A 24874-nucleotide genomic window follows, 5' to 3' on the forward strand; every position below is an offset into this window, starting at 1 on the left:
CGATAATTCTCGCTTCGGTGCTTACTCTAATCAGGGGTTCCACTCGGCAACTCTGGGCATTAGCTTGCCTAATCTCCACAACGGCCCCACCAATTCCGGGGATGCCTGGCTCCACCTTGGGGACTCCCAGCAAGGGACCATCCCACAGGGAAAGCCAGGACGGGTTCCCCAGAGTTATACAGCGCCGGGACGCCCCGTTGCTGGGGCAGCTGTGCGCTTTACAAGTATACTACATTTACATTTATTTTACAAGGTTCATCAACTATTTTTGGAAAAGGGCGTGTTCTATTGAGGTTCCCACCATCCTAGAGAGTGCCGCACCGGCGCACCTACACACAATTTAGTTTGGAACAACACAGCTGTGTGTGGGTACAAGTCAGATAGAGGTGCAGGAGGCCTTTTGACAAAAAAGGTTGTTGTTACACTGATGCTAGCTTTCTGACTCCTGCCTTCACTTCAATATAACATCCAATAGTTGTCACCAACCTGCCCTGCCATGCCCCATTTAAGCTTCTACCTCTCAAGCTGGTCCATTCTGAGCCTGTGCTGACTGAACCAGAGGTGGGCTGGATCACAGTGTGCCTTTTCACTGGCCTCTGTGCGCTCTTAAGGGACACAGGCAGCTCTGGCTTCCCAGCTCTGGCCTCTCCACGGTGAGGCCATAACTGTTCCATGGTGTCGTGTGGCCACTCAGGATGTTATGTATGGTTGTTTTGTGGTCTGTTTGTGTGACGATTTTATTGGTTGGTGGTCGGTGCCAATGCTTGTCTATGGGTTTTTGGCTATTTGTGTGCCGATTTTATTGGCTAGTGGGCTGCTTTTTATTGTTAATTTTTCTGATAGCACCAAACATTGCCTGCTGCAAGCACAAATAGCCAAGTAGTCTTCCATACCTTGAAAAGCACCGTCCTACAACATGTCTAAGTTTTACTTATTTTGCAAATGTGGCCCACTTCTTTTAGCTATTTGATTTGCCTGCCCTATATTTAATAACATAACAGGTCTAGTTGCAAAGCGCACGATTACCCAAAGGTGTCCTGGGGCTGAATAACAGATGTTTATTGTTACCCAACTCAATGCTATTCATTATATCGACCTCAAATGGATGAAAGGATGAGTGGACCTGCTGGGATTTAAACCTGTGACCATGAGGTGAAGCACAGGCCCCTGGAGTGGCTGCTTTAGTGCAGTGAGCCACCAGACCCGGCTTATGGGGCTGCTTTTAATTTGGTGCCAGAGCCTCTTTTCTGTCCCATTCTGACAAGCATTGGCCTCTGCTTGCACGGCTTGTGCTTTTGTTGTGTCACTGTTGCGGCTTGTGCTTTAGCTTTTTTGTCTCACTGTGCTGCAGAAGGCAGTGCACATGTGAAAAGGGAAAAAAAGTAATTTATTTCAGTGTTATTGTGTTGAAACCACAGTATGAGGCCCATGGGCTCTGAAGAAATAGGCTTAACGTCAATTAAACTGGGTGGGGGAGGTCGCTCGGAAAAATGCGCGAGTTGCTTGGGGTTTAGTAGCTCACGACGATTTTCACTGACCAGAAGTAGCTCTCACTACACAAAAGGTTGGAGACCCCTGCTCTAGATGCTGCTATACAAAATGTTACCTGTTACACTTGGAGCAAACTGGACTAGTTCATACATCTATTGGTTTGCACCTTGCAGCGGTAGTTGCGCATTTGCAGAACAGGCAGCATTTATCACTATTTAAAGTTCCAGTAATCAAAGCCTTCATGGAAGGCTTGAAAAGGGTAATACCGCCAGTATGGAATCTTCACATTGTCCTTACAAGGCTTAAGGGTCCACCTTTTGAACCATTGCACAATTGCCCTTTGCAGTTTCTTTCATGCAAAGTTGCATTCCTCATTACAATCACTTTGTTAAGGAAAGTTGGGGAGCTACAGGCATTAACCTGGGAAGAAGCCATCTTTTCAGCTCCACAAAGAGAGGGAAGTTCTTCGCACCAACCCTAAATTCCTTCACAAAGTGGTTTCTGCTTTTCATATAAACCAATCAGTTGAGTTGCCTGTGTTTTTTCCTCAACCTAATTCTCAGCAGAAAGGGCTATTCACACGCTTGATGTCAAAAGAGCTTTATTTTACTACATAGATGGGACCAAAGATTTTCACAAAACAACTGTGTCCATCCCATCTCTAAATCTGGCATTTCAAGATAAATTGTTAAATGCATTCAAACCTGCTATGCAAAAGCTAAAAGAACGTCATCCATACCCCCTAGAGCGCATTCCACAAGCAAAATAGGTGCAAAAATGGCCTTTTTAAGTAACATTTCTCTAGCTGACATATGTAAGGGAGCTACATGGTCTACACCACACACATTTACCAAACACTATTGTGTACTTGTGTTAGCTCGCCAACAAGCTAATGTTGACCAATCAGTACTTAAACACTGTTTCAAATAACTGTAACATCTACAGGTTGGCCACCGCTTTGGGAGTACACTGCTTTGTAGTCTATGCATCTACAGCACACATGCCTCGAACGGATGATGTTACCCAGTAAGCATCTGTTCTTAGCATGCGCCCACCCGCCTCCCCGGGCACCTATAGTTGTTGCAGTTCTTGATTATATATTCATACACATGGACATCTCTATACTACACTTATTCCATTCTCACCCTCTTGCGGGAGAGCAATCCAACAATGGAGTCGATGCCCATGCGCACTGTCACCGAAAGGAGGAGTCCCCTTACCTCGTGACTAGGAAAGACTTATTCGCAGAAAAACAACTTGCAAACATCCGGACCCAACACTACTAGATGGCACAAGTATGCAAAGCATGTGAATCGACAGCTCTACATGCCAAGCACAGATGCTTACTGGCTAAGTAACATATATATCGCACACAATGTATTTGTGGGGGGGCCTCCCACACACCCTCTTACCTTTAATGCGTGGTAAAGGCATACGTAGTAAAAGCATATGTGTTTTAAAAACATATGTGGTAAAAATGTGTGGTAAAGGTACAACGTGGTAAAAACCATGTAAAGGCTGTTTCCCCTTCAAATGTAGCATTGCATATCCTTCCATGAGTATGCAATTGTCAGACCTCAGCACAACAAACGCAAAGTGATCTGTAGATTGCTTGAATTGATCTCGGTCACTGGTAATTACTGTGGGTGGCGATCTTGAGTATAGAAACCTGGGAAGTGGAGTCATGTCAAGAACATAGTCTCTTGGACTTAAGACAAGATATTCTTCGCAGAGAAAATGCAACTTCAGCTGTGTGGAATTTCCCACTTTAAATGACTGTTTATCTACGGTTAATACATATTCACGAAGTCACCAAGTGCAATTAAATATGGCAGAACATTTTTCTCTTTCCACCAATACACCATCCTTTTATTTTGAATGAAATTAACTCTTCCTTACTTATGTGTGGTCTGGTTAGTCAGACACACAAAAGGTGATTGGAGGAATGCTTGCAATTTTTCTAGCCACTAGGAATCATGTGGGGTAGCATTCATTCCAACTCCTAGTTCTTCTGCTCACCATGCCACATTTTGGGCCCAGCCATATCCAAATTCATCTTGACCCTGCCCACTTAGCAGCAGTCTAGCCCAAACTGCCATGCCAGGTCATTCCTGAATCGGAACACAAGAAACCAAAGAATGGTTTTGCCCTGTTCGGAGCTCTTCTGCCGGGTGTAGCTTGATTCCAGTGGCAAAGTGAGCACCCAACCCTTGACAGGGCTATCCTTGCAACTTAGGGTGGTACATCAAGCGCACAAAAGGTGATGGCAGGAATGCTTGCGATTTTGTCTAATCTCTGACAATTGCCCAGGGTAACATTCCAATTCATCGCTCTTCCGGCACCATGTCACCCCTGTTTGGACCCAGTCATATGCAAATCAGTCTTGATTCTGCTCCAGCAGTCCTGTCAAGCCAGTTCTTCCCTGAATTGGAACACAAGCAATCCATTACAAGTTTCACCCCACATGGTCGTATGGTGGGCAAAAGAATGATGGGTTGGAATGCCACCCCAAACAATTTCCAGTGGTTAGCCAAATTGCAAGCATTCTCCCCATAATTTTTGGTGTTCATGTTCTTGTTTGTCTGCAGGGCTACACTAGCTAATTTAGTTTCCCTTCTCAATTTAGTCCCGTCTTTTTACAGTTTTTCTATTTGCTCATTTAGAACTGTGGCTGTCTGTGGATGCTCCATGTTGATATGTGGTATGCACAATACGTTTAGCATTATGCACTCTCGTTCTGTTGTGAGCTCTGCTAATGGTGTGTTCCAGAAGTGCTTCAACTGATTTCACCTTTAATCTTTTTATCTTTTCTGTAGGAGGTGCCTCCCTGTGCCATGAAGCAGCCACTAAGCAGTTTAAAGGGGTAAATAGTTGATAGTCTCGTTCTCTCACTTCCCTTTTCACATATTGTCCTTCGGGACTGCCTTTCTGTAATATGCAGTCTTCCTGTACACTCCTCCTGTTCTTGTCTTGATGGTGGCAGACCTTTCCCACGTTACTGCTGCGGTACCTCTACAGGATGCATACATCTTATTATGGATTGACATGCTTTGCTATATAGTACTGTTAGACAGTGGAACAATGGGAATCAACCCTTGGATATGTCTAGAATTCCACATCTTCCATTCCTCTGACTAGAATCCCACAATGCCCTTCAACTTTCAATAATCCTTTGGATTATTGGATGTTGTATGACCATTGATAATCTAAAACTCAGTGTCACCTTGACTCCAAATGAGGAGAATGAGGACACCCTAGCTGGGGAGATTGTGTATTTTGTGGCCTTGACTCCAAAGCAGTTTGTATGTGGAATATACATCTTAATGAAGATTAGCAAATTTGACATTTTTAATGTAGAGGAATTTTACCATGTCTGAAGTGTGACCCTTTTCAGGTTATGTCAAAGATGCCAAAACAAACTTACGGGAAATGTAAGCTACATAGTGTCCTGTTTCTGTTTCCCCATCAAAAATAGGGGTGCAAATTGTCCAGTTTCTAGAAGTTTTTTTGTGTGAGTAAGTAGGTGGGGTAAGTTGGTGATATAAAGCCATGCGGGCACTCTTGGGTGTAGTCATGGTGTCTCCTAAGATAGGAAGCTTGATGAGAGTTCTTGAATGAACAGTATGGCACTTGACCATGACTTTTGAATTAACTTTAGGGACATAAGCTCTTGAAGCATAGTTTTTGAAACCGCTAATAAGTGTCCTTGCTAACTATTTGGAAAACCTCTTAATGAGGGACCTACAAAGGCATTGGCGGCTAAGGAACTTAATTTGCATTAGATGCTCTTGACTCCAAAACGGAGAATTATCTCAAGTTAATCGCTTTGCAATAAGCAAAGCTCGGAATTATTGGCAGTAAGCCAAAGGAACCAGAAAACCGATCATTCAGGAATGGCTATTTAATAGGTCTTTTCTACTAACACCATTAATTCAACAAGTGGCACTGTTATCACCCACATATTAGTGAGCAAGGGAATACTAGAGAAACACCCTGATTCTATTAAAAATAATTTATAACGCGCACCATCACCATCGGTTTCTTGGCGCTCATTGACATATAGCGTTGATCCAGGGTGAGAGGGTTAGTCATAAGCGGCTTGAAAGAGCAGGGTTTTTAAAAGTCTGCGGAAACAATCGTACTTTGGGCAGAGACGGAGAGAAGGAGGTAGGGAATTCCAGACGGAGGGGGCCAGGACAGAAAAGCTCAGGCCACCATGCTTTTTTCTTTTAAATCTAGGGACCTCGAGGAGGTTTAGTGATGCTGAGCGAAGGGCTCTAGAAGGGATGTGACGGGACAAGGCCGAAGAGATGAACATGGGGGCTGCATCCAAAAGGGCCTTGAAGGTAGTGCATGCCAGTTTGAAAGTGCAGCGTTTAGAAACAGGGAGCCAATGTAGACTGCGGAGGAGGGGAGTGACGTGCTGATGTTTAGGCTGGTGGAATATCAGGCGAGCAGCCTGATTCTGCACCAGCTGAAGTCGGTTAAGGTGGCATGCAGGAATTCCTGCGTATAGAATGTTGGCATAGTCGAGCCTGGAGGTGATGAGCGCAATGACAACTTGGGTCAGGGCTTCTTTGGTAAGAAACCTACTGATCTTACGAATCCGCCTGAGGTGGAAGACTGATCCCAATACATTGAGCTTAGGCTCCCAATGTGCTAGGATATGGCCATGTCAGTGTTGACTTAGAGTAGAATAGACATTAAGTGTGATGCAGCCTGACCTACTGTGAGAAAATGTCTTGAAATATGGTATGAAAGGTAGATTTTGATTGTCAGTTGTAAAAGTCTTGAGCATTGTATTTTAGTATTTGTATAGCAGTTCCTGATCAAACCATTAAAGTAGCAGAAGGCAAGTCTGTACATCTACAACGGATTATGAAGCTGCAAACCTATTGCTGCAGGGAAGTGATGTGGTTTCCTGTCCTGTCAATAGAGGCCATTTCCTAGGTACGGTTCTCTCCACCAGAATGGAGAGCTTTATCTTACTTTTGCCACTTCCGCAGGTACAAGGCACGCCTGCGCAGCATGACGCTTGTGGAGGAGAGGGTTGCCAAGGTGACTAAGAACCGGATCTTCTCTTTAGCCATCCATCCTTCAGAGAGCCAGACTCTGGTGGCTGCTGGAGACAAGTGGGGGGAAATCGGCCTCTGGAACCTGGTGAGTAGTTGCAATTGCATTTATATAGCACTTACTAACCCTGACAAGGTGTTGAATCTCTTTTAGGCAAGTCCAAAAAGAATTTGTGGTTAATTAGTATAGGGAAATATGAAATTAATGTGAGAGATTGACGTGTGAGTATGTTAACTGGATTGAAAAGAGACAGTGGAATGCTCCCTAAATGAAAAGTGCTGCAAGATCTTAACATGAGAAATATATTATTTAAATGCATACTGTGAAATATGGGCATCAATTTACTGCCTCAAAGTGACCTTTGATTCATTGTCACTCTTCGATTCCAAGCTGGTGCCTAGCAGGATTCTTAAAGTGAGGGGGTGGGAATTAAATGCTCAGCATTGGTGTATGAAATGAAATCTACCATTCTAGGAGTATGGTGATAAAATTGTATGTAAAGTTTGAAAGTAGATGTGCATGTGTTGTGTGGTTATTTCACACTCTTCTTCCTTTGTAACAGCATGCATAGCAGCTCCGGTGTATGGAAGCTTTTCATGTGGCAAATGGTCTTTCTGTGCTGCCATGTAGGTAAAAGGACAGTGAATTGAGCTGCGTATTCTGTAGAGCTAAATACCTTTTATTTGTGGGGAGCAACGGAAATTGGGGTGGGGGGATGAATCATGTTTCAACTTTGTGTCCTAGGACATTATTTTTAGGACTAACTTGGCAGGTGAGTAGATTAGTGTGGGGAGCTTTATGGAGCAACTTTGTAGGAGCTTATTGGGCGGGATGTTTTGTAGTGGACTGGGGCACATTTTTAGAAGGGTGGTTCAGCAAGCCTTGTCGAAGGGGAGCTGATGTTTCTTTGTGTGCTTATTTGTTTGTTTCCACAGGATTAATTAACCATATAGTTGCTGCATGGAATCCCTCTAGTTGGTATTTGATAACTTTAACCTAGAATCTCCTTTTCTTTCCCCGTTTGTCAGGGTCATGAGTCTGCTGATGGCGGCGTATACATCTTCGAGCCTCACTCCCGCCCAGTGGGTTGTTTGCACTTCTCTCCATCTCATCCTGCACATCTCCTGTCTGTGAGCTACGATGGCACCCTTCGGTGTGGTGATGTGACTAAGACAGTGTTTGATGAGGTAAGATTCTACCACACTGGCTAAATCCATTTGCTTGGAGTCTGTCCCAACAGTCTGATATAAATTATCAATTTGCTAGGAGCCTGTCCCAGCAAGTCTGATATAAATTATCAACATTGAGCAACATAAAACTCGAATTCTAGGTATTTTGAAAAATAGCAAGGTCCTGGTGAAAGGTATTACAATGGCAAAACTAAAAGCCATTCCTCATGTTCAGCCACCCCACCTCTAACACAATGTAACCTAAAGAGACTTGTAAAGCGCACTGATACCTGAAAGGTGTCTTGATGCTGAGAGATTTTATAGCTACAGGGAGCTTGGATGCCAGGCTGCCTCAGTTCAGCAAGAAAATGGCACAACTGTTAAAGCTTTCCATAAAGGTAGCGGCCTCCGAACGGCTCGAAAGTAGTCGGGTAAGAACTTCAAATCCTAGCTGCGATAACCTAGAAGGAGAGACCCCCCTGCCCATGAGTGGCAGACCGCAGGAATTACTAAAAGACATTCCTCCGAGGGCCAGAGAATAAGCAGGGGAGTATGTGGGCCCAGACCAATGTTGAGCTTGAAATACCCTGCAAGTGGCCTTAAAAAGTATGTTTAGCAACCGGCAGCCAATGCAGAGATTTAAAGAAAGATGATGTGGAGGAAAGCTAGGGGAGCTGACGCGCATGGCAGGATGCATCGTTTTGGTAATTGATTACTGAGGATGGCCTGGACGACAAGTAGGCAGGTGTAAGATGGGAGACGAGTAACAATTTTACAGGGTAGTTTCAGCAAAATAAAGCAGGTTTTGGGAAATGTGTTAATCTGAGTGGTAAGAGAACAATCCTGCTTGAGATATTTGTAATGATTCTGAACTGGAGCAGGGCCTAAATGAGTTGGCCAGAGGCTTTTGGGTAGGACACAAAGTGGATAGCGGTCAGAGTAAAATGATCTTGGTCTTGTCTGTGCTTAATTTAAGTGAATTGTCACTCATCCACTTAACCGCTGCAATTCTACAGTTTGGATAGTTGTAGGTGGAGTCCTGGGTATTGTCATCAAGCGAGATCACTATTCAGGTGTCTTCTGTGTAACACTGGACATAAGACCGAAGGAGCAGATAGCTGAACAAGCAGACGCACGTAAATATTGATAAGTGTGGGGCTCGTTGAAGTGCTCTGGAAAACTCTGTGGGGAAAGATATTTGAATTCGGAGCAGAAGGGGGGCTAAGGAAACTTCTTCAGCTCTTTCTAATGTAGGACTCTGTCAAGGCTAACACCATATCCTGAATCCCTGCCTCCTTGAGTTGAAGCAACAAATGGTCATGAAAGACCGATCAAAAGCAGCTGGAAAATCTAGCAAGACCAGAGCAGAATTATCTACCTTGTAGTCATAAATCTTTAAATACCGCGACCAGGGCAGACTTTATTATGGCATGGTGGGAAACCGTACTGACTGGCATCCAAGAAGCTATTGTCTTCTAGAAAAGAGGAGCGCTGCATTTAATTGGAAAAGTAACAAGAAGATAGGGATGGATTGGCATCGGGTTTTTCCACAAGTGAGATAACCAGGACCTGGTTTCTGGCCACATGGACAGTGGCATTGAGTAACTTGTTGCCGGTGGTTGGTAGAGAGTGAGAGATCTCCAGAGACCCAGAATGTCTAATATGCACGAACAAAGGTTCGGAAGGGAGCCCGAAGTGGCCAAGGATAATAATTCATGGATGTCCTTGGAAGATAGTACAAATTCGCTGAGGAGAGGGGAATTAGCAGATGGCGACTGAGAAGGTTGCCTAGGGGGGGGGGGGGAGAGTATGTGGAATAAGTGCCTAAATGGGAAAGAAATTAGATACTCTTGATCTTTTAGAGAAAGTACTGAGTCTGTCACATAGTTTATGACTGCTCCAAGGCCGATGAGGTTCACTCTCGAGCTGCTAAAGAGTTCACTGTTTTTAAAACCTCTTTAATAGTAGTCCGTGTGTTTAGAATGTTTGCCAGCATCATAGTTTATCTTTGTGGTAAGGCCTAGGATTTTATATACCCTGAGTGCTGGCGTTAACTCATTCTTGTTTGCAAGGACAAACTACCCTGCATTTGAGCTCTAAACCTGTATTTTCTAGTTTAGGTTCCCTTAAGGCAGAGTTATTCCAAGGGTTGTAGGACAATATTGGGTGACAGAAAAGAAGAAACTAGTAACACTAGATTTGAGCTTAATTAACAGAGTGATTAAATTCTGTGATGTCATTATGTATGGTAGAGCTAAAAGAGGCACGGCCAGACTTGGAGAGAGCTTTAGTAAAGGCCTTAAACTAAAGTTTAGACAAGCCTTTTTGGGGGTTATTGTGATTGGTGGGTAAAATGCTTTTTGGAGACATATAGGGATCAGTGAATGGTCCGATCAGGCCTGTGGAACGGGTATATCGCATTCAACCAGGTCTTTAGTAGCGAAAATAAGGTCCATGCAGTGAAGTCAATCCTTTACTTTTATGGTTGTGTATGGTAACCAAATAAACATATTCTCAAAAGATGACTCGATTAAAATGCAGAGTTAAAACACAATTAGACATAATTGGTTAATATATTGAGCTCCCAATCAGTTTCTTAAAAATCTAAACAAAATCTGATATAGAGAAGCTAATGAAATAAAATTTGTTTGAAATGTGTTATATACAGAAGTAGTAGACCATCAAAAACTCAAGGGTCCGCCATGAGTCCTAATCACTCCTATGTAATTCTCCATTGATGCTGTATAGCAAAGAACATCTTCAGAATTATGATCCTATAAAAAAAAATGTAAGAATATTATCCGCAGCAATGACCAGTTTGGTCACCTTGTAAAAACAAATGTAAAACCAGCATAAAAAAAATGAGTCTGCACAGGCTTACAACACATAATTAAGCAAATGAGTGGGACCAGGGCTGCATATAGAGTGTGCAAGAGAGCATAAAGTGCGTTATGTGCTAGGAACAAGAAATTATTGCATTTGCAAGAGGTGCCATATACAATCTACCCATGAGTTCCCACCTAACAGATCGGCGCACACTGCCCTTCAATCCAACCCCTAAAGTACTGTAGTAGTATAAAGTACCAGTGCATACGTAACAAATATGGATTCTGGGGAATAGAAAATAATAAAAACACAACTTTTAAACCTTGCAGCAAGAGAATACAGGCAGTAGTGTAATCTATATTATCTGCGGTATCCCTAGAAACCTGTCTCCCTAATCATTTTCTTTGTCCTTAAATACCATATGGCTGTCAAGAATTTACAAATAGAATATGCACCACACACACTAGTGGACATGTTGTTTTTTCCAAGTGCAATGGTGCGATCCTCAAAATCTAGCATTCTACTTAGTGGAACTATCCAACACTGCTGTTTCTTATTTGCAGGACAGAAAAATAAAACGTGTCAGATGGACTCATTAGCTTCGCAACCCATTGGGCACTCAGTTGGTCCACACGACCCCTTCTTCCCGTGACCGAAGAAGGGAGCTAACGGTAAAGTGCCCACTCTGAGCTTGATGAAAAAGTGCTCATGCATGAGGTTTTCACCACCGAATCGAAGTAAGGTTCGAACTTAAAGCTGCACTTGAATGAGAGACAAGTGTCGGTCAAAGTGCCCAAGCTAGATTTGGAGGTGATTTCTCCCAGGACATACGACCAATAGGCCATTTTAAAATGGTCACTGGCAACGCCTGGTATATCATTTGGGTTTGACCAAAAGTCCCCTAGCCCCAACAGGTGCAACAATACCTTTATGTAGGTACACCAAAAGATCCTAGCTGCACAAGAGCCCTCTAGAAAGCCCAGGAGCCACTCTCTATAAGGCTCCAGTTCTTTTGTTGCCCAGACTCTTGGCCAGCACAAAATTGGTCTCATCGTGACGATATCAAAATGGATCTCAAATTTAGATTTTTTTAAACATTTTGTTATGTGCATCAAATGCAGCTGGTCACCATCACTTAGTTTTTCATTCACATAATATACAAAGTAGTGCCACAGTGTGAAAGAAGTATAAGTACTGTCGCTCCAATCTCACTTTCGTAAGATCCGTCCATGCATTACATAAAGGACCACCCATGTAAAGCGTTCTCTCAGTTGATCAGTCACTCAGATCTAGATCAGATTATTCGGGTGGCGGGACGCATATGTTCCCCCCCAAAACATGTTCCATTTCCCCCATACTCTCATCCGTTTTCGGGGGCATCCTCTATTAATAAATACTGCCTTTTCCGCAACCATGACGCTGTCTTGGTCACGACACCACTGCTGGTGAGAGGGGACCTTCTGTGCTCCCCAGGGTTGAGCAATATTCCTTTTGGCCAGTGTGATATCTAAGGTCGCCCAGTCCTGCTCCGCATGGTTGAGATCTGTTGGCTCTCACACATTGAGTAGGCATCTCCGTGGTTCAGGGGGGGACAGTGAAGCCACACACGCGAGTGATCGTGGCCATAACTGCCCTCCAATATTGTGTAATATAGGGGCAGTCCCATAATATGTGGTAGAAAGTGCCCGTGAGCCCACAACCTCTAAGGCATAGTGGTGTATCAGTCCTCCCTATTTTGTGGAGTGTGGTTCTACTGTAGTATGTTCTGTGCAGTATTTTAAGTTGCACGAGTTTTAATCTGGAGGGAATCGCCACCTCCCGCGGGGACGCCAGCGCCTCCTGCCAGTCCTGTTCGTCCATCTCTCCCACCTCTGCCTGCCATTTCTCTTTAAGGTTTTGTGTGGGATCTTTCTGATTACTAACCAACTTACGGTATGTTAAAGAAATTGCTTTTTTGGTTAGGTAGTCCGTTAATAAGCGATTCTCGAGCGGTGAGGACTCGGGTAGATCAGTTCCCGGAGGTATGGCCTTCGTCAATGCGTGCTTTATTTGCATGTATTGGTATTGTTCCGTCCCTGCCATCTGATATGTTGCCTGCAGTTGAGCGAAAGTGACCACCCCACCCTTTTTCCACAGGTCCCCGACCCTGGAGATCCCTGTTAGATCCCATCGGGTGAAACCCTTACTTGTGCGCTGCTTGCCAAACACAGGGGTGTCCCAAAGTGGCATGTGTTGGTTATCACCCCCTCCCAGCCGAGCATGCGCTGTGCCGCGAACCATACATGCACGGTGTTCGCCATGGGGCTGAGCACTGTGTTTCCGAGATATGTCATACAATGTCATTGCCCAGGATTCCGTTTGTATCTAAAGTGTGTCTGTCCATTCGTATCGCTGGTTCGTCCTGTGCGGCGTGAATCCATTGATTGACCACTATGAGCTGGGAGTCCCATTAGTATAATTGAATGTTGGGCAGAGCAATTCCGCCATCATACCAACCCCATATTAGCTTGCACATTGTTATCCGGTGAAGCTTTCCTTCCCACAGGAGGTAGCCCACCTAAGCCTCAATGGACATGAAGTAGGATTGAGCGACTGGCATAGGTGTGTTTTTTGCACTGCGTACAAAAAACTAGGGAGAGACATCATTTTAAACAACGCTGCCCTCCCCAGTAGTGTCGATGGCAAGGAGTGTCAGCATTTCACGTCACTACCCAGCCTTTTCAAGGGTGGGAGTAAATTACGTTCAATTAATTGCATGGCGTGAGGCGTAATGTGTATGCCGAGGTATTTAAAACAGTCTTCTGCGATCTGTATCGCAACCCCCCGGGGCAGGCGCGGAGGAGGGCCCTTAAGTATATATAGCATGGATTTTGCCCAGTTAATTGTGTCGCCGGAGACTCTACCGTTGGATTCGCAAATATCAAGCAGGCAAGAGAGGACCCTCTAGGGTTCGTCATGTACAGTAAGATGTCATCTGTGTAGAGGGAGATGCGATCCTCCCACCCCTCCGCCCAATTCATCCAGCGTAGCACTGGGTCTCGCCTTATCCACGCCGCTAATGACTCGAGCACCAGAGCAAACAGTAGGGGTACAACCCTGTATAGTCCCGTGCCCTAGAGGAAAGTCTTCCGACAGTCGCACATTGACCACTACCTGTGCCAGTGGTTGCGCGTAAAGCAGCTGTATCCAGGCACAACATTTTAGTCCGAAACCAAAGTGCTGCAACACCGCAAAGAGAAATGGCCATTCCACTCGTTTGAAAGCCATACTGGCGTCCAGCGATAGAATGACCGCCTCCTCCTGGATAGAGGTCGCCCGAGCCAGCACACAATGAAGTCTCCGAAGGTTCATCGCCATGTCCCTGCCTGGCATAAAGCCGAATTGATCGGGGTGTATGAGGGTCGTGAGATGGGGCTGAAGCCTCGCCGCCAACACTTTCTCGAGTATTTTCGCTTTCGCGTTGAGGACCGAGATCGGTAGGAGGTGCACTCCTCTGGGGGTTTACCGGGTTTGAGTATCGCTATGAGTGTTGCTACCTGTTGGAGAAGTGTGGCTCACTGCTTAGAAGCGGCAGACCCTGAAGCAGAGATCAGGCCCGGGACCAGGGTTCAATTCCCGACGCGGCAGGGTCTAGGATCAATGTCCGCGGACTCGATAATTCTCGCTTCGGCGCCTTCTCTAATCATGGGCCCCACACTGCAACTCTGGGCAATAGCTTGCTTAATCTCCACAACGGCCCCACCAGCGCTGGGATGCCTGGCTCTGCCCCTCACAGGGAGGGCCAGGAAGGGTTTCACAGCCTAAGCGCCGAGATACCCTCATGGGTGATTCAGCGCTATATAAATAACTATAACTATAACTTGGTCCCGAGGGAGTGTTCCCACCTCCCGGCTGGCCTGGTACATTCTCAGCAGGTATGGCACAAGTGTGTCCGCCTCTTTTTTGTAAAGTTCCACTGGGACACTATTTGGGCCCAGTGCCTTCCCTGGCTGGAGCCCTTTAATGGCTGCAGTGATTTCAGCTATCCTGAGGTCTGCCTCCAGTAATTGTACGTCGTCCTGTGGTGTCAGTCTTGAGAGACGTATGTCTCTTAGGAATGCCAAGTTCTCTTCAACGGATGTCGTTGCGACGGGGGGGGGATGTGTGTGTATGTGTATATGTGTGTGTGTGTGTCAGAGTGTCAGATGCTGTTGGCCCTTGGAGTATGCAATTGATTATTCAACATTGAAGCCTGTCCAGTGGTGTACCAACTCTGTCGTGCAATGATCGTATGGTTAACTTTATCACCTGTAAATTAACTTGTATGCGTAACAAGAAATGAACAAACATGAACCAGAAGCAATCCCCTCCCTGATGGATTCCCAACTACCCGCCAGATGGATTCCCAACTACCCGCCACACCAACAGTGCAGAGTGCTTCAATCCCATTAAACAGTACTTGCGTGCGGGGGATGAAGTCTAAGAGGCGCCTTGATCGTCCCCCTGCTCAAAGACATTGAATCAGATTTGGATCGTATCGTTACGTGTATCATTGGATTTCCAATGTAGTGTCAGTCCACTATCTAGACTGGCCGGTCCGGCCCCGCTACCTGGTGCCGTTTAAGTGCTGCATTCAAGTCTCGCTGTTGGCTTTGAGCGGGTCTCTTTGATGTGGTGGGACCCCGCTGCTGGATGCTACCTGTCTTCATACCCCCGGCCTCCATCATGGAAGAGTCCTCCTCGCTTCTGCGATCTCGGGAGTTGTCCCCCTCCCAGTGTCGTTGGTGTTTTCCTGGCCGCCAGGGTCCTCCCACCTGCCGCCAGCCTTCAAGCCAGTCGTGGGCCTCCTCGGGTGTATTGAAAAACCAAGTTTACCCATCTGCCACTACCCGAAGTTTTGCTGGGAACAGCATTGAGTAGGCGAGTTCTCTACTTAGTTTACTTAGAGGAAACTCCTTCTCCTCTTAGTGACTGCCGCAGTGTAATCCAGAAAGAATTAGATCACTGAGTTCTCTATACGCAGTGGTGGAGCCACCCTGGCTGTCTGCAATATGGCGTCTCGGTCACGAAAGTTAAAGATACGGGCCAGAATGGGTCTGGGGGAGTCCCTGGCTTGGGTCTACCCCCCGGTACACTGTGTGCCCTTTCCACTCAGAAAAAACTGGAGAGTCCCCTAGGCGGAAGCCGTTTCCTGATGAGGTCTTCTACGTAGAGATCCATTGCTGGGCCTCCTTCACTATCCGGGACGCCTGTAATTCTGACATTATTACGCCGAGAGCGGACTTCCTGGTCATCGAGCTTTGCCGCCATAAGCTTGTTTTCGGCTTCCAACTGACTGACTTTTCGTTGCAGGGCAGTGATGTCTTTAGTGAGGGTCGTCGTTACCTTTTCAACCTCCGTGACTCTCGTGGCCCTCTTCTGAAAGTTGGCCTGCAGGAAGGGGACCTCCACCGAGATCGATCCCACCGGCGTCTGGACGTTGTTGAGGGCGGACATGATATCCTCCAGTGCGACCTTGGATTGACCCTCAGGTGTTTGGGTCGTTTCCGTCAGGGCATTCCGTTCGGGTAAGGCCGGAAAGTCTTTAGAGTATTCGTATTTGTCCAGCTTAAGCTGCTGGGCCGTGCACTGGCCTCTGCCCCCCATCTGTGTCTGGCTGTCGGGGCAACACTATGCCAGGTCTTGATAAGGGACGGTACTTGCCGCCGCCTGTCGTGTGACTACTTGCCACGCCTGGCCTGTCGGTTTTTCCGCCTCGTGGTAAACTTAATGTTGGTGGGGCGAGGTTGTGCTGGCCTAAGACCTGGTCCAGGCCCCTCAGTAATTGTTGCACCTGGAGGTGGTCAGCGTCTCATCCAATCTGGCCTGGTGTGGGGTCCGACTGGGGATGTTACTGGTTGTACCTGTCGCCGGGGCTGCTGTCCTGCTCCTGAAGCCTGTGCAGGCGTGTTGCCTAGAGTCTCTGGGCCTCCCTGCTACATAGTGTGTGGCAGGGTATTTCATCTGGGTCAGTGTACACTGCAGATTGCGATGCTGGTGACCGGGTCCTCTGGGCAGGGGTGTCTTCCCCCCCCCCCCCCACCTCCCCCCTCTCTTCTCGTGCCCCTGGTGTCTCTGGAGTGATGGATAAGGGGCAGCAGTCCAGTGGGCCTGCCGGCCTGGCCCGGTCTGTTGCGCCACTTGCGGGCCCGCACAGGGCCCGCACGCTGTCTTTCCGGCACTCCTGGCGGCAGGGCAGTCCCAGCGGGGTAGTTGCAGTTCCTCTGGTGTGCTGTTGGGTGATTGTAGCGCTCCCCTCGATGAGGTCCCGCCGATCTGAGCGTGCTCCTGCCGGCTCGCGGCGTTAATCGAGACCCCGACTTCAGTCACAGGAGTAGGCCGCTACTCGAACGCCGGCCGTAGTTCCGTCAGGAGTGCAGTTGTCGGCCGTAAGCAGGGTCGGTAGGTGTCCCTTGTGGTCCGATACCTGTGTGTGTCATTGTGGCACAATTTGTTAGCGGTTTATGTGGGGGATTATTGGGGGATACCGCGGCGGTCCCGGAGCTTCTCTAGGCTGCGGCCCTCACGCTCTGCTCTCAAAGAGATTTTTAAGAGATTTCAGAAAATTGTTTTCTGCTATTTCAAACGTCTCCAAATTACAATGTCTCAAAATGTCTGCTCCATAAAGGGCTGCCCCACGTGCTTGGCTCGGTAGATTTCCAAAGGGGGGGGTGATGGGAAAAGATGGAGCGTTATGTGCTAACTTCACAATAGACCCAGCGGATTGCCTTAGTAACAGGGTGCCCTTCTACAGCTGGGCCGGCCACCCATGTGAGTCTTCTAAGCGGATGCCCAAGTCAAACTCTGACACTTGCTCCAAGGCTACCCCATCCAGTATCATGGCTTTTATCATTTTGCCCTTAGGGTCACCAAACACCATGTACTTAGTTTTGTTGTTGTTAATTTCTAACCCGTAATCCCTGCAATACACAGAGAAGCAATCCAGCAGAATAGATAGGCCCGTGAACCTTTTGACAACAGCAAGGTGTTGTCAGCAAATAGCAGATAGGGTAGTTTATTTTGTCTTTAATCTTGGGGGTGAGGGGAAGAGTCGTTCCCACAGTTAAAGAGGTAGAACTATACCCCTGGCGCACTCCTTTCCGAATTGGTATCTCATCAGACAATTCACCCGGCATTCCCCACCTCACCCTGCAAAAGTTGTCTTCTATAATTGCTCGATTAAAGTCAGTTGGCCCTGTGGTGCCCCTAGCCTGATCAAGGTTTCCCACAGTTTCACCCTGGTAACCAAATCGAAAGAGTATAGAAGATCCGCAAACGCCACGTATAACCTCCCCTTGTCCAGATCTTCGTTCCTCCATTTTATGGCTAGGAAGCGTATGATTTGGTCTATTGTGCTCACCTTCTGCCTAACACCTACCTGTAGGTGGGAAAGTACTGGCCCATGTCTCTTGCTAGATGAGTCGGCCCACTAACTGATTGATGTAAGTTAAGACCAGCTATGGAGCTTTGGCGAGCAGAGAAAGTATAGTTATCAGGTACCTCCATGCAGATGGGAAAATCTTCAAAGACTAGAAGGCGTTGCTAAGGGTGTGTGTTGGGTGAAAAGGCGTGACTATCAAAGTTGTTTTAAAGACTTGGTCTTGCAAAAAAAAGAAAATGTTGAAATCTGGCCCCCCTGGACTCAGTGCACCGGGCCTTGAATTACATTCAGAGCTCCTGTAAGATATGAGACCTATGAGAGACAATATTGTATACTATTTAGAATCACTGGTTTTTGTATGGCTGGGTTGGACAATGTTTAATGGTCGTTCGGCACTTAAGTCTTGACTTTGATCTCTTCTTTTGATTCTTTCGCCGTAGTCTTTGCTTATGTAAAAAAACAACAACATAGTAACAACATTATAAAATAAAAAGAAATCCGATAATGGATTGCTGAAATTTGAGCTAGAGGAAACGGGGTGAAAACAAAGTACACCAAAGATGGTAAAAATTGGGGAAATAAAGATAGAAAAGCCTACTTATTCAGCATCTTGGAATGACCAAGATTAAATGTTGATAATTTGATATGGTCTCTGAATGTAATGGCTAACCCACCTCCTTGTCTGTTAGGGCGAGACAGGTGGAAGGGTGTGTATCCCAAGGTAGGCTGAGGGGGAGAAGTCTGAGGCCAGGTTGGAAAGGAAGACTTCGGAGTAACAAGTAAAACCTCTAAACATGAGTTGGTCAGAGGTTCATGAATCTTCAGTGCTTGCTTTGTCAGAGAGTATCCCTTTATTAGTGCTTAGTTCATCATTAAGGCAAATTTGAACAGATAATAAAAGGTGGAATGCTTCTAACAGAGTGACCGGGAGAGGACCCGGGCTCCACGGGTCTGGGTGGAGCCCGGGAGACATAGATGGGTGTATCTGAGGAAAGATTATATAACAAACCTGTGGGAGCCCATCTTATGTTTGAGACTTACCCCTGCAACTGAGTCAAGAACTATATGGAGTCGGGCATGGTGGCTAGTGTTGTGTGCAGACATTGCTGTAGAAGGGTTTTCTTTTGTAGCACTTGTGGTGCACCCACTGTTCGTCCACGTTTCCAGTGACTTCCAATATAAATCTGAGAAGGTGTGTGTCCAGAAATAGCTCCTAGGCAATGAATCGAGCATTTGCCTATGATGAGAGAAAGAAACAGGAGGGGTAAATCAAAGCAAATGAAGCCCAGCAGCTCCCAGTGTTGGCACCTGTCTCCCTTGGTGCTACACCTACTTGAAAACAGCCACATTAATAAAATAAGCTAAAACAGTATTGAGAACAAAATAACACATAATGGCATTTTTGAAAGAAGGGAGCAAGGATACTCGATCCTGCAGCATGCCTTAAACCTCGCTCAGTTACAAGAAATTTACAATGAAGTCTGCATGCGATTCAAGTGCTTCATAGTCCAGTCTAAGAATGTTCAGAAGTCTGCACCCCATCAACACATTAGATGTTTTTATGGTGCTATCAAAAGTAAAAACGATGAACCAAACTTGGCCTGATCCTAGAATCTGGCCTGTCTGCTAATGAATCACGGATGGCGGAAAATGGCTCATAACTCAGTGGAAGGAAAAGTGAACTACTCTTTATCAGCAACATATGAATTACTATCTCTCATCAAAGCCAAATCCATCAAAGATATGGGGTCAATCAATACTTGAGTCTCCCTCTATCAGGGTCAATGTGCCTACATTACAGATGTAAAGAGAAGGGAATTACCCAGGGTAGAGTATAGCAAAACTGATCTGTAAGCGCGCTCCTTCCTTTAAGTAAATCCTTAATAGGAATTGAGTAGGGAAATGGTTTGCCTAAATTCGTCAATAGGGGTGACTTCAGCTTCTCCCTACTTATACATTGTAGAGTCCTAGATGGAGAACTGCAGCAACATGAAATGAATTGAAGGGAAGTTGATAGTGGTGGCCTAGACATGGGTGCAAGGAGGGAGTACCCTTGAATGCGCTTACTTCTTATTTTTTTTATGTGTCTTTTTATTGCAATCAAACGTGACAGTGGCATTCAGCATAATCAATATCACATCGTAGAGTACATGAAATTACAAGTGCCAGGACATTCAAATTACATTATATGTCTACCATTGTCTGTCTTCCTAGTCTAGTGGTATACATAGATCATTGCATCTTTAATCTTCGATTGCCCGGAAAGTTCACTAACAGGCAGACTGAGCATCCCCCTAACTCTCGTTTGGATTTGCTTTCTTAGTCACTTATTTCATTCGCTCTAATACATACTGATTCTGAAAGGATAACCTTGATTAATTAAAAAATAACAACTCAAAACTTGCAGCATAGGAATAGTCTATAGCAATCTCCCTGTTTGCTCCTAGGTGTACCGAGATGAAGCAGCTAGCTTCTCTTCCTTTGATTTCCTCTCCGATGACGGCTCCAACCTGCTAGTGGGACACTGGGATGCTGATGTTTCTGTGGTGGACAGACGAACGCCGGGAACCTCCTGTGAACTGTTAGCCCAAGTGAATTCTAAGTCTGTTCGGACTGTACATGTGCATCCAGCAGACCGGAACTACTTCATGACCGCAGGAGGAGGGTGAGTTCTGCTTTTTCTGTGACTACTTGTGCTAACCTTCCATGGTATTGTGATGTGCTGTATTGACACCGTTATGTTCATGTGGAGCTTTCACAAAGGCCTTGATTGCTTATTATGGAGTGCTTTGCCTCCTTTAAGGACTTTCTTTGCTGCAGAAGGTCCTCTGGTCATTGCGACATGCTCTGCCTTTTCCTGGAGCTGCACAGCTTCGGTGATGGTTTACCATTGGTTACTGCCTGCTATCCTGTCTTATGAGAAAGTCCCCTGACCGACTGGTTCTCAAGAGATTGGACTTTGCTTCCTCGATTTGGCTTTCCTCACCCAGGGTGGTCTCCACACAGTAGTAGCACAGTTACCTCCTTCTTTATCTCTTCCTGTGTTCTACCCCGTGTCTTTTGTGGATTTGATGCATGCTCCCCTCCCTTAATGTGTTGCTCCACAAGAACAGCTGTGCTTCCACTCTGGCTTTTAATCAGGGAGGGAATTCCATACTGCTTCTTTCTTCAAATTAAGAATGTTTTTTGCCTGTCCCCTTTTAATTTTATTAGCTTGTACTCTTCTCTTTGCTTCTTGCCTGCACACCTTGTTCTTCTGATCTATCTTCCATCGGACTCTCTTCTCCCACATTACCCTCTCTTAACTAGGTCCTTGTCTTTCCATTTTTGGTTCTTCTCTCTTCAACCTCACTTGCAGATTTCCTCCCTAGGCTGACCTGATTCCCTCCTAACTTATCTCCCTCCCCTCCATGGCTGGTCCCATCCCCCACCCCCCTATCCCTTCCACAGCATGGTTAGGGGGAACACCCCCATCAACCTGCCTTATTCCTCCACATCCCTCTCCCTTGGCTGGCCTGGTTAACATAACATGCATATTTGTAAAGTGCTCATTCAGCATGAAGTGCAGGTGGGTGCGGAATTGCAGATTTATTGGCATCCCTTTTCCCTTCCCTGGCCAGCCTTGGTCAGTCTCCCTCCCACAGCTTTTCTTGTTCCCGGTTTTCCCACCTTCTACTGTTTTTGTTCCCTGCCTCCCACTCTCCGCTGTCCTTTTTTTTGGTCTTTCTTCCTCCCACCCATAACTGCCTGACACAACGCGCAACATAAAGTGAGTGTTTGTAAAGCACACTTTAACCCTGAAGGGCAAGGTGCTGAGTAACAGATGTTTATTGTCCCTTTGCCCCCGCCCCCCAAAAAACTCATTCGCTCAGACAGCCTTGTTCATTCCCCACTCTCCGTCCCTTGAATAGCCCTGTTCACTGCTTCCTTCAATGGACAAGCCTGGTTACCCTCGATCACTTTACTCTCCTATTCTACTCGCATCCTAGTCCATAATCAGGCCTCTACCAAGGTCTGTCCCGCTTCGCCCCAGCCTTGTTCCAGGCGTCCCCCAAGGATCTTCCCTATCACCAACTTTGTTCAACCCAGTTATGGAACCTCTCACCACCTTGCTACAAGCATCCAATGTACTTTTTCACATGTACGCAGATGACACCCAACTATATCTCAAATTACAATCCCCCAATGACATTTTACTCCTGAACTCAACGATCAGAAGCACCCAATCCTGGCTTGCCGATAATCATCTCAAACTCAATGCTCTGAAAACAGAGTTCCTTCTGATCTCACCTCCCGCGAAGATCTCTACCACTCAAACCTGGCTTAAACAGCTAACTGCACTCAATGTCCAACCCACCATAGTGGATTCAGCAAAATCTCTAGGCATAACTCTCGACTCCAATCTCAACATGCAGCATCATATCAGCAAGGCTTCTAAGGGAGCGAACTTCCAAATCAATATCCTGAGGAAACTTAAACCCTTCCTGCCAGCCAAAGACTTCCAAACTGCAGTACAAGCACTAGTAATCCCGCGAATTGAATACGGCAGCATCGCCCTCTGCGGTCTTCCGTTAACGACTACTGCACCCTTAAGAGCTTCTCTAAGCGCTGCAGCGAGACTCATCACTGGGTCAAAAAAACACTTGCATATCTCCCCTGACTTGAAATCCTTGAACTGGCTGCCTTTTGAAGCCAGAATACATCTGAAAATCGCCTGCATGACACACAAGGCTGTACACCTGAGCTCTCCCGGATACCTCACTCAGAAGCTGTCAATCTCTGGCGGCTCTAGAAACACTAGAGGCACTAACAATCTTCTGCTAAAACCTCGAAGATTCCGGAATGAAAAAACGTATAAACGCTCTTTCTCAGGAATGGCACCCAGGATCTGGAACTCACTCCCTCCTGAAACCAGGCTCATCTCCTCCATCACACTTTTTAAGAAAGAAGTAAAAGCTATTCTCATGGCCAAATACACTTGACGAATTAATGTGGAACGGTCAAGACTCTGCACCGATCTGTATTATTCTGCTCGATCTCTACGACTGTGTTTTACCTGTATTATTGACTTACCTGACTATCTATGCACACATTTATCTGTAATACTTGCATTATTGATGTACCTGTTCTACTTTATTCCCTAATGACCTGCTTTTCACTCTCTTGTTGGTATTCCCTGCTCTGTAAAGCGCTCTGATATCTGCAAAGATCTTGTTCGCGCTATATAAAACCTTCAAAATAAAATAAATAAATAAATCTCTCCATTTGTTCACCACTATATCTCCATCCCAACCTTATCAGCGCTCTGCTGCCAACATACACTCGCGTTCCTTATTAGAGTGCCACCCAGCTGCCCACTCCTTCCCTAGTTCCCAACCCTCCATGTACTCCGTGCCCAAAAACATTCACTGAGAGTAGGGTTTGTTATGGATTTGTGCTTGGAAGGATACTACTTCTGCAGATATTGTATGAAAGAAATGTTTTTGTTACAGGGATGTTTCGATCTATGACATACGACGCCTGAAACCGAAAGGGATGAAACCAGTGGCTTCTCTGCGTGGCAACACCAAGAGTGTGGGCTCAGCCTACTTCTCACCTATTACCGGGAACCGAGTAGTAACCGTCTGTGCAGATGACCGCATCAGGTAGGCTGGAGATATGTTAAGGTTGGGGCTCAATGTTGCTTAAGTTTACATGCTGAAGACTGAGCAAGAGTCTTAAAAAAAGAAGTGGAGAGACTAACCAGGTTAGGCAGTATTCAGGTGACATCACACCATGTGTGGCATTACAGGAAGTGGCATCACTAGCTCACAGGGAGTGGCGTTAGATATTAAGATCTCACACGTCTTTAGCAGGTCGATTATCATTACATTTGAGAGCATTCTGCGATCTAACAAATGAAAGCTGATCAGACAGAGTTTTGTGTCTGAAGAAATTTACAGCCCAAATGTGTATGACGTTTTTTGTCAAACTGCAGTAGACAGACCCCCAAGTTCTAATAGCGAGGCATGCAAAACGTTGCACCAAAAACAAAGCACAGTTCGTGCTTTGCAAATGTCAATTTCAAAACTACAACATTTATTAACCTACCAAACATACCACCACTATATACATGAACAATTTTCAAACTTTGACCGTTCTCAAATAACATGTAAGTTGCACACTGCATTTGGTATTCGGAGCATGGCAAACAACATTACCTATGAAAGATGGGCATACCTGAATATTCTGCACATATGTTATTTCAGACATTAGTTAATTAGTGAGCCCTTTTACATCATTGAATCCCTAACATATGGGTAACAAAACCAGTGTAAAAAATCCTATCCATCTAGTATCCTTTTGTTGTGATGGGCCTACCTTACTGGAGTATCATCCGCATGGACATCAGCAGTCAGCCATCTGTTAACTAATGGCAATGGATTCCAGAGAGGTAGGAGAGAGCCCATGCCGTCTATGAACATTAGTGAAGAAGGACTTGCGATACCAAGATCTTTTAGTGTGGGTGACATTATCCCGTGCATGGTGTTGAAACCCCTTTCACAGTAGTTTAAAGTCACTGGTAGTGTATTGCCCTCAAGCAGGTTGCAGATGTTTTGTTATCTCATTCCCACCATTGTACATACAGTTTCTGTATGTAGCATTCAGATACTTTGAATCCTAGCGATGCCACCTTAAACTTTCACAGGTGTGGAAAATTGATGTTATTCGAACGGCAGCGTTGCATTAGGAGCATCTAAAATTATGAGGTAGGTAAACTGACTGGACGAAGACCCTAGTATCTACAGAAAATGGTGCTTAAACTTTTCAGACAGATGAGTGGTCAAAGTGCCGGATACAAAGTGAGTGCCATGTTCGGAAACCATCCAGCAGGTTTGCAGAGATTGTCAAGTGGATTATGATGACCAGGGACAAG

At 45.8% G+C, this 24874-nt stretch overlaps 1 protein-coding gene across 2 annotated transcripts in view; it reads left to right on the forward strand.

Annotated features, from left to right (window-relative positions):
* The window catches only part of WDR76 (WD repeat domain 76), a 68794-nt gene that overhangs the window by 24642 nt on the left and 19278 nt on the right, over nt 1–24874 (forward strand). For both annotated transcript variants that reach the window (XM_078682952.1, XM_078682951.1), the window contains exons 7-11: nt 4308–4354; nt 6498–6651; nt 7593–7751; nt 20406–20623; nt 23451–23603. In XM_078682952.1, the coding sequence (XP_078539078.1) occupies nt 4308–4354; nt 6498–6651; nt 7593–7751; nt 20406–20623; nt 23451–23603 (731 nt within the window). The remainder of the gene's footprint in view (nt 1–4307; nt 4355–6497; nt 6652–7592; nt 7752–20405; nt 20624–23450; nt 23604–24874) is intronic.

The sequence above is a fragment of the Lissotriton helveticus genome, chromosome 3_1 (genome assembly GCF_964261635.1).
Source record: "Lissotriton helveticus chromosome 3_1, aLisHel1.1, whole genome shotgun sequence".
In the NCBI taxonomy this organism is placed as follows: Eukaryota; Metazoa; Chordata; class Amphibia; order Caudata; family Salamandridae; genus Lissotriton; species Lissotriton helveticus.